Here is a 13,672-nt window from a genome sequence, read left to right on the forward strand (position 1 = left end):
AAGCAGAGAGTAATAGTAAGGATCACTAAAGAAACCTTGTTTCATTTTTTTATATATCAACTGTCAAGTATCGTGCTTAATGCAACAGTGTACCAACTAGCAACACACTTGCAGAAGACCATTTAAGTTTGTTTTTTTATGGACGCAAGAAGCTGATTTTAAAGCCATCCCTAAGAAGATTGTCCTTGATTTTACATTATCCTGGGTGGGTGTTTCAATTTCTTCCATTTACTATCACGCTCGCTGGGGAAAAAATATCCTAGTGTCTGCTTAATAGTGATGGAATTTTCTACATGAGGATGTAAGGAGGAATTAGGTTTTACCCCATAATTATATATTAAATCAGTGTTAAAATACAGTTGTAATCAAATCCTTTCATATCCCAAGGCCACACATTTGATACAGTACATTGGAAGGTCAGAATACTTAGCTGAGTATACACCCCTTGAGACTCAACAGATGTACAGATACGCGGCCTAATCCCAAAAATGCATTCATAAGTCTGGAAGATCAGAATTGAGCCTTAATTCTCTAAAGGACTGCCACAATGTTGTGTGGTCCTTTCATCCAAATTAGAATGATTCATTATGCCTAGTCCATTAGCACCATCAGGGATAGGTATGGGCCATAAAATCTGCATTAGGATTTCTAAATATGTCAAGGATAATCTTAAAAGGAGATAAACTGGGATGTTTTAACCAAACTAAAAATAATTAATCAAAGTCATACATATAGGCTTCTGGTTGTTGAATCATGTGTTAAACTTCAACCTTAAATGATTATTCTATCTTTAAAAACATAAAACTTGGGCAGAGGATTGCATGTTGGATTTATGCTCTTACTTTAAAGTAACACGTTTCCTCTTAGTAAAGAGATATATCTATAAATAGCTAATAAAAGGATGCATAAAAATCTTCTAAAATCCTCAAGAAAGGCATAGATTTTTTTTCTATTCCCCAATTCTATTTCAAATTACAAGGGAATTTATATGTAATATTTTGTGTGCATTCAGTGTGCACACGAGTGAAGTTCAAATATTGTGTAATGCATCACCAAGAGAATTATGCAGCAATACCTACACCACTGAGTACAATGCCTTTGTATTGAATATGTGTTTCATAAAGACCTCACAATATTCATTGGAAATGTAATCCTAATAGAGCTGCACTCGTTTATAAAGTTAAAATATGGGACAAGCATACACAAAGAACCTTTTATTTTCTCTCTCTTTAGGGACAAAGAAAAAAAAAGGTTGAAATTTTAAAAAGTTATTTTTTACTACTGCTAAAGTGTGACTTATTCACCAAAAACATTCACTTTCCTGAAGTAAAATACACAACCTGAGTTGCAGTTCCAAACAAAGTAATAAAGTAATAAAAATATATAATAAGCAGAATCTATAACTAGCTATTCTGCAGTTCTGTGTAATGGATGATTTATAGAAATCTTTATGCATGCATTTTTTTTTGTATATTTTTAATGGATTCATAAAATCATGGAATGGTTTGGGTTGGAATGGGCCTTAAAGATCTTCCAACCTTCCTGTCTGGGGCAGGGACACCTTCCAGTAGACCAGGCTGCTCAATGTCCCATTCAGCCTGTCCTGGAACACTTCCAGATGTCGGGAGTCTTACTGTGTGAGCAACCTGGGCCAGTGCCTTACCATTCTCATTGTGAAGCATTTCTTCCTTGTAGCTGATCTAAACCTATTCTCCTTCAGTTTAAAGCCATTCCCTCTTTTCCTATCATTACCCCTTTTTCTATTCCTTAGATAAAAATAAACATATGACACATGAAATTTGGACTTCTCTAAAAGGTGAGTTAAATCATCCATTCCAGGATTAAAAAAACTACAACAAAAAAAAAATACAAAATTGCTCTGAACTAGAAATTATTCAGTACCACACTAAACTAAACTGGAGATACAGCAATCATTTTGGATGGCTTTGGTGTAAATAGCTAGACCATGGGATCAGGCAGAATTAATCTATATGCAATGTAAATTACTTCATGTCTTCTGCAAAATCCTCTGTAACTGTCCCCTTGATCATCTGAAATACCTATTGTCACATTAACTGCCCCAATCCCAAATGTGCAAAGTGAGAGTCCAGTTGTCAGGAGCTTACCAGGGATGGTTTATCCCACAGTTTAGTCCATCAGCCTGTCCAAACTAAATTCAATGTTTGCAGAATTGCAGCTGAGCCATATGAAGCAGAGTGTTCATCTGTCTAATGTGAGAAGTGTTTGGCAAAAGTGAAATAAGTTACATTCAAGCACTCAGAAAGTGTTTACTGGCAAATATCAACATGGCTTCATTAGGAGAAAGAGAGATTAAATCCTTAGAGTACATAGTAATTTACAACAGTGAGGTTAACCCAGTAGGAAAAATGCACTGATAATTCAGTGTGAAAGTGTACAAGCAGCTCTGCATTATATCTTGTCTACAGATAAGTTATATAGTGTGTGATTTCATCGGTACAGGTGCATGTCATCTCTGAAATGGTATTATCCAAAGTATTCAAATTTACAGTGAAGCAGGAAGGTTCAACACCCATGGCAGATACCTGAACACTCTCACACACTGACAGTGCTCATGCTACTCACAGGTATCAACTTTTCCCAAAGAACAAAATGAACAGAAAAGAGAGTAAAAGGAAAAATAAAATGAAAAAGTGAAGTCAAGAGAGTGATGGCAAAATACACCGCTATCCATTCTATGCTCTTTGAGAAAGGAAGTTATCTATACATAGTCAGCTATTTATAAAATGGGGGAAAAGAAGAGGAAGGACAGGGCAGGGGAACAGCAACTATGGGGTGAAGCCAGATGAAGGCTTTAGAGGAAGTAAGGACTGCAGTAGAAAGCCCATCAAGACAGAATGATGTTGGCAGTGGAAGATCACTGAGTGTTCAGTGATTCATTTTCCAGCTTTTCCGTTCCCATTCCAGTTGGTTGTTACCTCCTCCAGGACTACAGAAGCAGACAGAAGCAATCACCAGGACTTGGCTAGGTCCAAGTATTCCAGAATATGGATTTATTTAAAAGTGTTTAGAACTGGGGAAGAATTTGAAGATGGGTTCCAAGGGTATAATGAATTAAAGAGAACAAATTGCAGTTGCTTTTGACAGCATTACTTTGTACCTAAATCACAATGAGATTTGATTTATGTTTATTTTACAGATTTGAAAAAAATGCACTCTAGTTAGGTAAAATGAATTGAACCTCATGTTTAGTACACATTTAATTTGCATTAGCAATCACATTTGATAGTAATAAAAGTTTTGAAATCATATTAAAATCCTGACAAGTGTTGGAAAATATTAACATAGCTAGTGGGTGGGGGTTTTTTGTTTGAATAATTTCTTTGGTCTGCTTTACGTTTGTGGATGAAATGTACATAGTGATACATAGTGAAATGTATGTTCAGTCTTGTCACTTGACAAGTGATGATCCCTTGGGATAAACAGCAGGGTTTCTCAGTTGCAGGGAATCCCAGCTGTCTTTTGGGATTCCATCTGTGTACACATTTCCCCCCCACCCCCCGTCTTTTTTTTTTTTTGTGTGTGTTTGAAACATTTAAAGGCTTTGCTTTGACCACAGCCTCTTCAACTGTTACCAATATTTTTCTTCTACTATCACCAAAAAAGATAGTGGGAAGTAGATACTTATTTTCTTCATCACTAGCCCATCACAAGTAACAAGTTGTGCAGGTCTACAGATTCTTGAACAGTCCTCTGAAATCCTGAAACCCATGAAGTTGTAAAGTAGTAAATGAAACAGTTATTTCATGCTGTCTGAAGATTTAGGTGAAATTAACTTCATACATTATGTTGGTATCAGGTTTACAAAGTTTGTGGGTTTGGTTTTTTTTTTTTTCCTTTTTTAACCACAAGGACTAAAGATTGCAAAATTTCTTCTGCATTTAGTTCAAGTTTCGAGATCTCCCCTGCAGACATAGTAGGGGCTGTGAAATCTGAAATGCTGGTGCAATTGTAAGATTCCAGAGTGAGTGTTTCTAGCTGGAGGCTGTCATGTCTTTGCTTTAATTAGTGATGTTGTCATCAGCATGGAACCACAGCACTGAAAACCTCCTGACATCTCCAATGTTGTATTAGTGGAAAGGAGTTGCCTCTGCATGTCTAGCAAAGAAAGCTGTGGCACTGTGAAGTGCTGCCACGGACCTTGACTGGCAGGTGTTCCAGAAAAGCCCTTGAGATAAATATTCTTCCAAGACTGAATCCTCCTTGCCAAAAGATAAGAGTTTTCAGGGAAGCTACAGGAAGTGAAAGACAGTCCAGATGATTGCATACAAATGAACAACAAAATGGGGATTTCTGTCTGTCCATTAGGCTGTTTGGATGGGGTTGTCTTACAGCTTTGTGAATTTGTTATCAGTTATAAAGTAAAGAAATGCATTTAGACAGTCAGTGTGAGAGGTGATTAACTCTAGTTACCACTTTTCTTATTATTCAAAACCAACTTAAAACAAATATTAATTAATCAGGGATAGTCTGAGACCTATACAGATGTCGGTTATTTTGCTGTCCAGAATGACCCTTAGGAGCCTTTCCCAACTGAATTGATTTGATGAGCTTACAAAGTTTGCTGAATTGAGTATGGTGATCATCAAAGGGGATCTCAGTCTCTCAAGAGGAGTTGTTCTGCAGTTTCAGCATGTGAACCTTGTGATGATCCAATTGAATTTAAATTGAATTTCAAAGAAGAAACCTCTGTCAGTGTATTAACTAGTGTTTTGCTAGCCCAGACTCATATCTGAAGGCACCTGAGATATGTTTACAGCTCTACTCCCAGTACACTCTTGGTTTTAATTGACTATATAAACTAACTCTGCCAAGGGGGCATTGGAACTTTCTCCAAGGTCATGAAGATATTCTGGTAATATTCTGTATCTTTCATGGGAACTCAGGCTGTTTAGAAGATTTAAGAAGATAATCTGTTTGCAGGAATCAAAATACAGTGAGTAAGAAACAAAGCCTTTGAGTATCAGTACATCTCCTTAAATAATGTTGAACACTTCTTGGAACACCATGCCTGGGACAGGATGGTCATGGCACAGTGACTTACTGAACATGAGCTCAGTAGCACAGCTTCTGAAGAAACAACTAGTGCTGGTCAGGCATTTGACATCAGAATTTCATAGATTTCAAACAACTTGATCATGCTGTATTTTTCTTCAGCGTGGGGGTTTCCTCAAGTTTCTGCCAGGCCACACACATCATATGTTAGAAATCTTTGCAGGGAAGAGCCCATCTAATGTTACTTGTCAGCACTGATTCCATTTAGCAAGAGTGCAAAACTATTTTCAGCTTGCTGTGATGGCTATTTTTATCTCCATTAACCTCTTGACTGAATATAAACATTTATTGAGGGTTACCTCTCTTGTTTGTCCAGTTGCTTCAAAGGTTAGTGAAAAGTGGATGCCTGCCTGACCTCTTTTATCCTCATTAGCTAATTCTAATTGTTCCCTGAGAGATCACAGTTTTGACCCTGCTTGTCCTTGTCAAATTTGTCTAGTTATGGCATGAAAACATTAGCAGAAATTGCATTTTCAGGAAAACAGTGCTCAAGTGTGGAATGTACAGTTACCTAGTGTAGGGCAGTGAACAATACTGTGGGTCTGTAATGTGCCCTCGTTTGAAAAATGTGAGGTAATTACTGTGTGGCCCCATCTTACAGACACCCATGTTAGCAGATCCCTGTGATTATACTTGGGCAGCAGGGAGAATGTTTTGTAAGCTTTTGCATAATGTGTAGCAGTTGTTTTGGAGGGAGAAATAAAATTATGTTTGGTTTTTGAAGTCTTATATATAAACAGCTGCAATATTGTTGCTTCTGTATCAAGAAAGCTTTTTTCTTGTGTGTAAAAAGGTACATTTCCTAAGCTAAAGATATTCCTGCTAGCACTTTAAAAAAACCTAAACAAAAGAGTGTAAATTAGGTAACACCAACCACCACTGTTTTGGGAATGACCAACTCAATTTTGCAGTATGACAAATAGGTCTTATGAATTGCAGGATGATTTTCATAGAACTCTCTGAGAGTCAGAGCATGAACATACTTTAATTCAAGCAGGATGATGTCCCAAAGGTAAAAGAACTGTCATGAAGAATATGTTGCCCTGCCAAGACTTTCTTCGGTGTCAAGCCAAGAAAGCCCTTTTTCATGTTCCTTGGTGGTTCTCAGCTGCGGTTGTACCGTTGAGACAAAGGACCTGGCAGGTCTCAATTAGGTATCTCAAACAGACAGGTCCTGGGCTTCAGAGGTTGTAACCAGTGCCTTAAATTCCACAGGCACTTAGTGCAAATTAAAAAGCACTGGTGTAATGCGCTCAAAGCACGATATCCTGCTTTAGGAGCGGGTTGCCGCATTCTGCACCCGCTTCAGCTTTCAAATGGATTTAAAATGTAGCCTCAGGTATAGCGCATTGCAGTAGTCTAATCTTGAGGTGATAAAGGCATGACTGATTTAACCATAGCTTCTTGTTATCTTGGACTGGGGTCTTTTCATTTTAACCATTTTAAGGAAATGGCCTTTCCTGAATCAGCAGGCTTGCTTCAGTTCTTACTATGTAATAAGGCACAACAAGAGCAAGCCTCTCTCAGTGGTGAACACCTATGAATGTGTAAACCTCCCAGGATGCCAGACCCCAAGAACTGCTGCCGTGGTCTTGACCTGCCTTACAGCTCACACAATATGACAGTAAGGTGCATCAAAGGGAAGCCACTGCTGGTATCCCTCAGTGGAGCTGCCAAGCTTTACAAGCAGCTGGGGTCTTGTGAAGTTTTGCTTTCATATTAAAATAAGTTTATTTACATATCTGTGCAGCTTGGGAGCAGAGCTGTGGGAGAATGGGAAATTCTTTTGAGGTGTCCACCAGTTCTTCTGGGCTAGCAGAGCTGTGAGATGAAACACCCTGTTCCTCATCCAGCCTATCTCTAGTGTTTAGAGACCACTTACAGCTGCAGTGCTGATTACAAGTTCAGCTGCCAAGCTGACCTGGAGGCTAATTTAGCGATAACTGTGGAGTTCTTTAAGTACCGAAAAAGCCCTGTAAATGGGAAATGGCAAAGCAGACACACATGCTGACTGCTGGTGCTCAGTCTACCTGCTGCCACTGCTGCTTCACCTTGGAAGGGATGAAGCCTGGGCCCCTCTCCTTGTCTGGAGAAAACTGGGGCAGTGGCCTGGGACTAAGCCTACCACTTACTAAAGGAGAAATTAATCTCCATGAGAAAGTCAAACGGTATCTCTGTATCTCATTCTTCCTCAGCAGTATGTGGTTAAGTATAATCCTTTCCCAGGACATATTATTTGTCCTGTCTATGTAGATAAACTATTGCCCAGCACAAGAAGATCCTGATATTATTTGAGGCTTTTTGATACCACCTTAATGCAGATAATACCCTTAGAGATGGAAGAGACACAATGAAATGTCAAACGTCTGGAAAGAAGTAAACCAGAAATAGGAATTAGATCTTGTGAAAATTAAATAGATGATCCCTTCTGCACTTAAAAGATAGAATTTTGGTTTGTTCTGTTTTTTAACTTGGCCTCCAACTTTGAAAAAAAAAAAAAAAACCCTAAACCTTTTTTGAATGTCTTAATAATTTGTGGTGTACTTGGAAAAGTCTCCTAGCTGGATAATATTTCACTGTCTTTTGATTGTACTTGGGATTACTAGAGACTGAAATCACATATAAGCACAAAAACATGTTAAAGGCTTGACTGAAATGGCACTTGGAGAAATGCAGCAAGTATTGGAGTGTGTCCTGATCCTCCTCTTCATTACTGCTATGCAGTCATAGTTGCCAACATTCTTGCTACAGCTTGTATTCAATTTGGGTGTGATTCTCAGCTGTGTGAGGAAAGCCACTCTAAATTGTTTCCGTGGCAGCATTAGTACTTTTTTGGAGTAAATTGCAGCAAAGTTTGGATTTTCTATGATAGAAGATAGAGGTGTTACTTTGATTACCTTTCATCTCATCTTTTGCATCTCTTTTTCAGTTCTTGCCTTTTTTATGTCATTTTTTTTATCTAGCCCATATATATGTGCTTTACACTGATTTCATAACTGATAAAACCAGGCTTCTTGATAATTTACATAGAAACTTCACCAAATTTTAAAAAATAAAATTGTTTTGTTTACTGGTCAATTATTAATTAGAATTTAAATTAAGAATACAAATACATGCAGTTGGGTTGACTCTTGAAATACTCAATATAAGCAAAATATACTTTCTGCAACTTCCCACAGAGAAAGCAGTATTAGGAGTTGAGACATTGCATGTCTCTTGTTTCAGTATTTTCACACTAGGTAGGTATATTTTTGCTAGATGTTACCCTCCTTTTTCCTAATTTCATGCATAATTTCTGTTTGTTTTTTCCCAATTCATAGGGAAGATGAATAGTGTCATGGAGTGCATATAGAAGTGTGACTTATGCACAAACGTTTGTATGAAAAATGTAAAATCTAAAATGAAAATTAAGTAAGAAGGAGTGTACTTGATAAAACAATATTAACAGTCTCAACAGATAAAAACCCCACAAAAGTATGAAGACCTGTGACATTTAATCTTTTTCTATCATCTTGATTAATATATTGATGTAGTTATAGTAAATATATATTATTTAAGATTATTAATTTAATCTTATATAACTGAAATATTTTAAGCAATATCTTATTTTCAATAAATATTTTCAGGTATCTTTTGTGAATGCAATATTTTCTGTATTTTCTGTGGTAACTGTTTTTATTCTTCACTACATTTCTGGAATACATATCAATAATAAATGTTGGCAAAGCATCTGGAATGTCCATGAAAATAGGATTTTCTGTATCTTAAAATATTTTATTTTGGTCAGTAATACAGAATATTACAATAAGAAATAGGTTGAGACAACTACATAATTATTGGTGGAATATAAAAATAATTAAATTCTCTTACAAAATGTTGGAATGTTTTGGACAGAATGAAATCCCAGAAAAATAATTAAAAGTTATGTTGTGACTGTTTTACTTTTTACTCTCTTTTGTGGTTTTATTCTTGATACAGAGGAGAAGAACTGTCTATGATAGAAGTCTAAGTGCCACATGCTGACAAACTCAGGATTACTCACAGGATTTTTGTCATTTGATTAGTAAAAGGAGTTAAGTTTTAATAAATTTCAGGTCTCTGCCATATTGCCACAAGTGAAAAATCCCTAAGTATAGAATCTGAAATACAGACAGGAGATGGTAAATTGCCTGCATGCATTTCAGGTGTGATGATGTCATGCTTTACTTTAAAGTCTTTGAATGTATTAATACAACTTGTTTTATAGTCCTTTTGCAATGAATTATTAGCATTATTACTATTTCAGACATAGTAAAATCACACATCAACACATAGCAAAAGGGGGGAAAAGTTCCATTATCCATTCAGAACCATTTCCTATGATAATACAAATGTTACCCAGGACAGATCTTTGAAATGGATACCAATTCTTTAAATTCTTTCCTGTCCGTTTCAGGAAATAGTGAGATCCTATTGATAATGAGGTACAATGTATCTAAAGTTCACTTCTAAACACTTGGCTCTTTGCTGTGAAAGTCATCTGCGTTCCCTTTATAATTCTCAGCCACCAGAGATCTGTGTAATCTTGGAGATCTGATCCAATATCATTCGGAAAATCCTTGATAATAGTTTCACCATTCAATCAATGAAATAACTAAAGCTTCCTGCTTGTGTCTTCTTTAAAAAAAATCCTGAGGCAGGGGAATAAGACTTTGGCTTATGGGTTTGGAGATTTTGCTGTTTGCAAATAAAATGATTATTACTATTATTATTCAAGTTCTTAATCAAGGCGAACAAATGGCATCTGTTTGTTATCATCCTTCCTACAGAAGACAAAGGCTTCAGTCCCTATGGTACTGACTGCTGGCCCCAAGTGGCTGCTCGATGTGACTTGGCAAGGCGTAGAAGACAACAAAAACAACTGCATTGTGTACAGCAAAGGTAAACACAAACTGATTTTTTTTCCTTTACTTTCTTGTGTAAGCTACTGAGATAAATATGTACCTGTTGCATACTAGGAAAATTAATACTAAGTCTCCCCTTAATGTCAGGTTTTGTTCCCATTTTTCTTCTGTGTTCTGGTTTTGCCTTTTTTTTCTTTTAGTGATATAAAAACCCACATGGTACCTGTGGTTTATTAAATGCTTTATAAACACTGAAGGACATCAGCTGGCATAAAACATACTATCCATTTCTCTCTGAGAGTCAGTGCTCTGGGAAACATTAGTGAAACCTATACACTTTGAATAGGTGAATTCTTTTTGACATTTCTGTTTGGGCATACTGGATATCATTTCTCTATTTTACATTACATTGTAGACTACTAACTGAAATCCAGTTTCATATGAAGAATGAGAATTTGACTGGACTATGAAAAGACTTTTTGTCATCATGGTAGCATAAGATAAATGGAACTGGATTTCAGGGTTGTTAGCTCTGACATTCCAGTCTCTGCATAGCAGCATGGTGTGATGATGCTTCACTAGAGTGTATTGGTGAGTGGCAGTGGATGTCACTTGTGAATTTTCAGATTTGTTCAAGTCAGTACGAGTTCTTACAAGCTGCCTGCCAAAGATGCTTAATCTAACTCACCACATCTAACAGCTCCTTTGGTTCAAGGTGCACAGTTTTTTGTCTTGCATCTCAAAAGAACACAAAGAGCCTTGGGTTCAGTCCATAGCACCAGGGACTATGCACCACTCTGATGTAGTCACTTTAAAAGCTTTCTAAATGCAGCTACAGAATCATTACAATATGTTAAAAAAAAAAAAAAAAAGAGAAACAAAACACCACTTGAATACATGGAATAAAAATAACATAGTGTAGCTGTGTTTGGCATTCACCCTACAGATCAAGTTGCAAAACTATGACTTTTCTTCCTTGTATTTCAATCACCAATCTCAGCACTTTGTGAATACTTTAAAACATGCACTGTTCTTGTTTAATTGCTTTTAGGTTTTATTTCTAACCAAACAGACCTACTGAGATCAAAGATTTGTTTGCTGAGGCAACCTAGTGACCATTTCAGCATACAAGCATCCAGGCAAATAAGCACCCATATCAATATATTAACATACAAAAACACTAATCATAACATCAAAGACTCCTAAAAACTTACTAGAAACAATTACAACTTGTTCCTATAATCATTGCAATTTATACACTTATAAGAGGATTGCCTTTAAACTGCCACAAGCCTTTGAAAGTTGAAACGCTGAAAACAGGGAATTTGCATGTTAAAAATGAGTCGCACACCAGGGTCTTATAAATTCTTTCTATTATAATTACAGAATGTCAACACATTAATTCTACAACCTGAAACACCTGCAGTACTAGAGAACTGGGCTCAGATCTAAAAAGGGTTGAGCTGCCCTCCCTTCACAGCTTGCTGATTGCAGCCCAAGTGGAAGAAGCAGCAAAGTATCAAACACACTGAAGCTTTTTGCACGAATCCAGAGCCATTCATAATGCATAATACTCATAATATTGAATACACACAGGCAAAGTTTTCTGCAAAAACTTCTTAATGTAATGGGAACCTGCTTTCACTCTAAAACATAGCTCCTACAAATTCCCATAGGATGATGTCTTATCAAGTATTATAGTCTTTCTGCAGTTATAATAATACTTAGCACATATTTACCAGTTGGACTTCTCATCTTCAAAGTTTTTTACAAGCATTAACTAACTCATTAGACAGGTTTGGTTCTGTCTGATTTATTCTATTGAAATACAACTTTCTTTTTTTTTTTTTTTTTCCAAATAGTAAGAACTTGCTTCAGTTTGATGCACTCTGGTTAACCCAAAATATTACTATTTTCATTTAAAGGTAATGGATTTTGTTTCACTGATCATGCCATTACTTGGTTAACAAGGTATGGTGAGACAGTTGAACAGTATCAAGGTGAATTCTATGGTCTCTACCACAGATGCATATTATAACTAAAGTTGAGCATAAATTTGAGGATAAATACATGTTAAAAACCTGCTGCTTCACTAAACTAATGCAGGAATTAAGTTGTAGATATGCTGTGCTTTCACTGTGTTCTGTTCCTCTCTGTACTCTGAGGTGGCTGCTCTGTTGGTCATTAAGCATCTACCCTTGCCTTGAGCTCTGTTTGGATTTTTTTACTAGAAAGATTAATTGGCTTGGATCACAAAACAATGTCAAATAGAAGATGGTAAATAAATAAGTAGAATAATGTTTCTCCCTTCAATTTGTATCTCATCATTCCAGATTACATTTCTTTGATTTGTGTTAGCTTTCTGTCTCCTATAGTGCCATTACTTCTAATGAAACGGTGTCAGCTGGCATGTAGCTGTAATTTGATGTTATGTTGTAGTTGCATGTGTATAATTTTGTTAGTTTGCTTAGCAATACACTGTTATTTCTGAAAGCAATTAGCTGAACAAATGTGTAGAATTGTCCATGTAGCAGATTTGGTCACCTGGGAGCTGTTTTCCATGCTAAACTCAAGATGAGATGAGTGGAGTAAATTGTCACATTTCTAAGAGGAAGATAAGTTTAGAATTGGCTAACAGTGCATAGTACTGGTTGATCAGTTGCTGACTCAGAAGCACATGCCATATTTCCTTTTAGCTCATTACAGATATCTTTGAGAGCAGAATTTTCCACAGATCCTTCAGGAGAACATAGGAATGTCAGTCTGGTTTCCAATTCACTAAAGACTGTGAGCACTGTACTCACCCACATATTGCACACAGAATGATCGCAGGGACAGGAGCCTAGAGTGTAGGTTCTATTGAAAGAGAACTTGAGCTGGCTAAGTCCCTATTTGCCTTCAGTGCTCTCCTTCTCTGCATAAAACACTTCATATTTTCCCTAGGCAAACAAACAAAGCATATGTGTGCATATATATATGTGCATATTATTTATTTATTTATTTATAATTTATGATGCACACATATAGGATTATATTTCTAAATTATTACACTGCAATCACGAGTCATCTTCTATACAAATTGAAATAGGTGCTATTCTAATTATTCAGTTTAGTCTAGGATCACGACCTGTATTTTTTATAACTAAATTTCCCCAATACTAGGACAAGTTAGAAAAGAGAAAAGCAGTTCATTAGGGATAGTTAATTATTTTCCTGTTTTACAAATTCTTACACAAGTTGTATACTCATGGCCACATGCCATTTTTCCATAATAAATGGAATATTATTATTCCATTTTCTTAAAGGAAACTTTTACTACTGTAATTGCATTCAAAAGGAATGCTGGTTTTGTTTTAATATTTATCGTAAAATTCTCTCTTGTTTCAAAAATGGACTTTCTGAAAGTCTATTCAGTAATTTGAGATATGTCCTAGAAACTGAGATTTAAGAGACAGATTTTATGAATTAAAGCTCTTTTAGAAATATATGTTCTTTAAAAGAAAAAAAGCTTCAGTATAATTCAAGCACAGCGGTAGGAAGTATTAATGTATGAACTATGTCATCATTGCTACATAGTGTACTTTAGAAGCATTTTTGCCTAACAGAGTTGTGCACCAGACCTGGAAAAATGTCTAAGACCACAGTTAAGAGTCTTCCCACAAGCTAGGAGGGGGCTGGGATGTTTATTTATTGCA

At 36.3% G+C, this 13,672-nt stretch overlaps 1 protein-coding gene across 4 annotated transcripts in view; it reads left to right on the top strand.

The window, feature by feature from the left end:
* Positions 1-13,672, top strand: part of ZFPM2 (zinc finger protein, FOG family member 2) — a 308,676-nt gene that overhangs the window by 186,780 nt on the left and 108,224 nt on the right. For all 4 annotated transcript variants that reach the window (XM_038129008.1, XM_038129009.1, XM_038129010.1 and 1 more), the window contains one exon: positions 9,903-10,014. In XM_038129008.1, the coding sequence (XP_037984936.1) occupies positions 9,903-10,014 (112 nt within the window). The remainder of the gene's footprint in view (positions 1-9,902; positions 10,015-13,672) is intronic.

Source organism: Motacilla alba, chromosome 2, assembly GCF_015832195.1.
Source record: "Motacilla alba alba isolate MOTALB_02 chromosome 2, Motacilla_alba_V1.0_pri, whole genome shotgun sequence".
In the NCBI taxonomy this organism is placed as follows: Eukaryota; Metazoa; Chordata; class Aves; order Passeriformes; family Motacillidae; genus Motacilla; species Motacilla alba.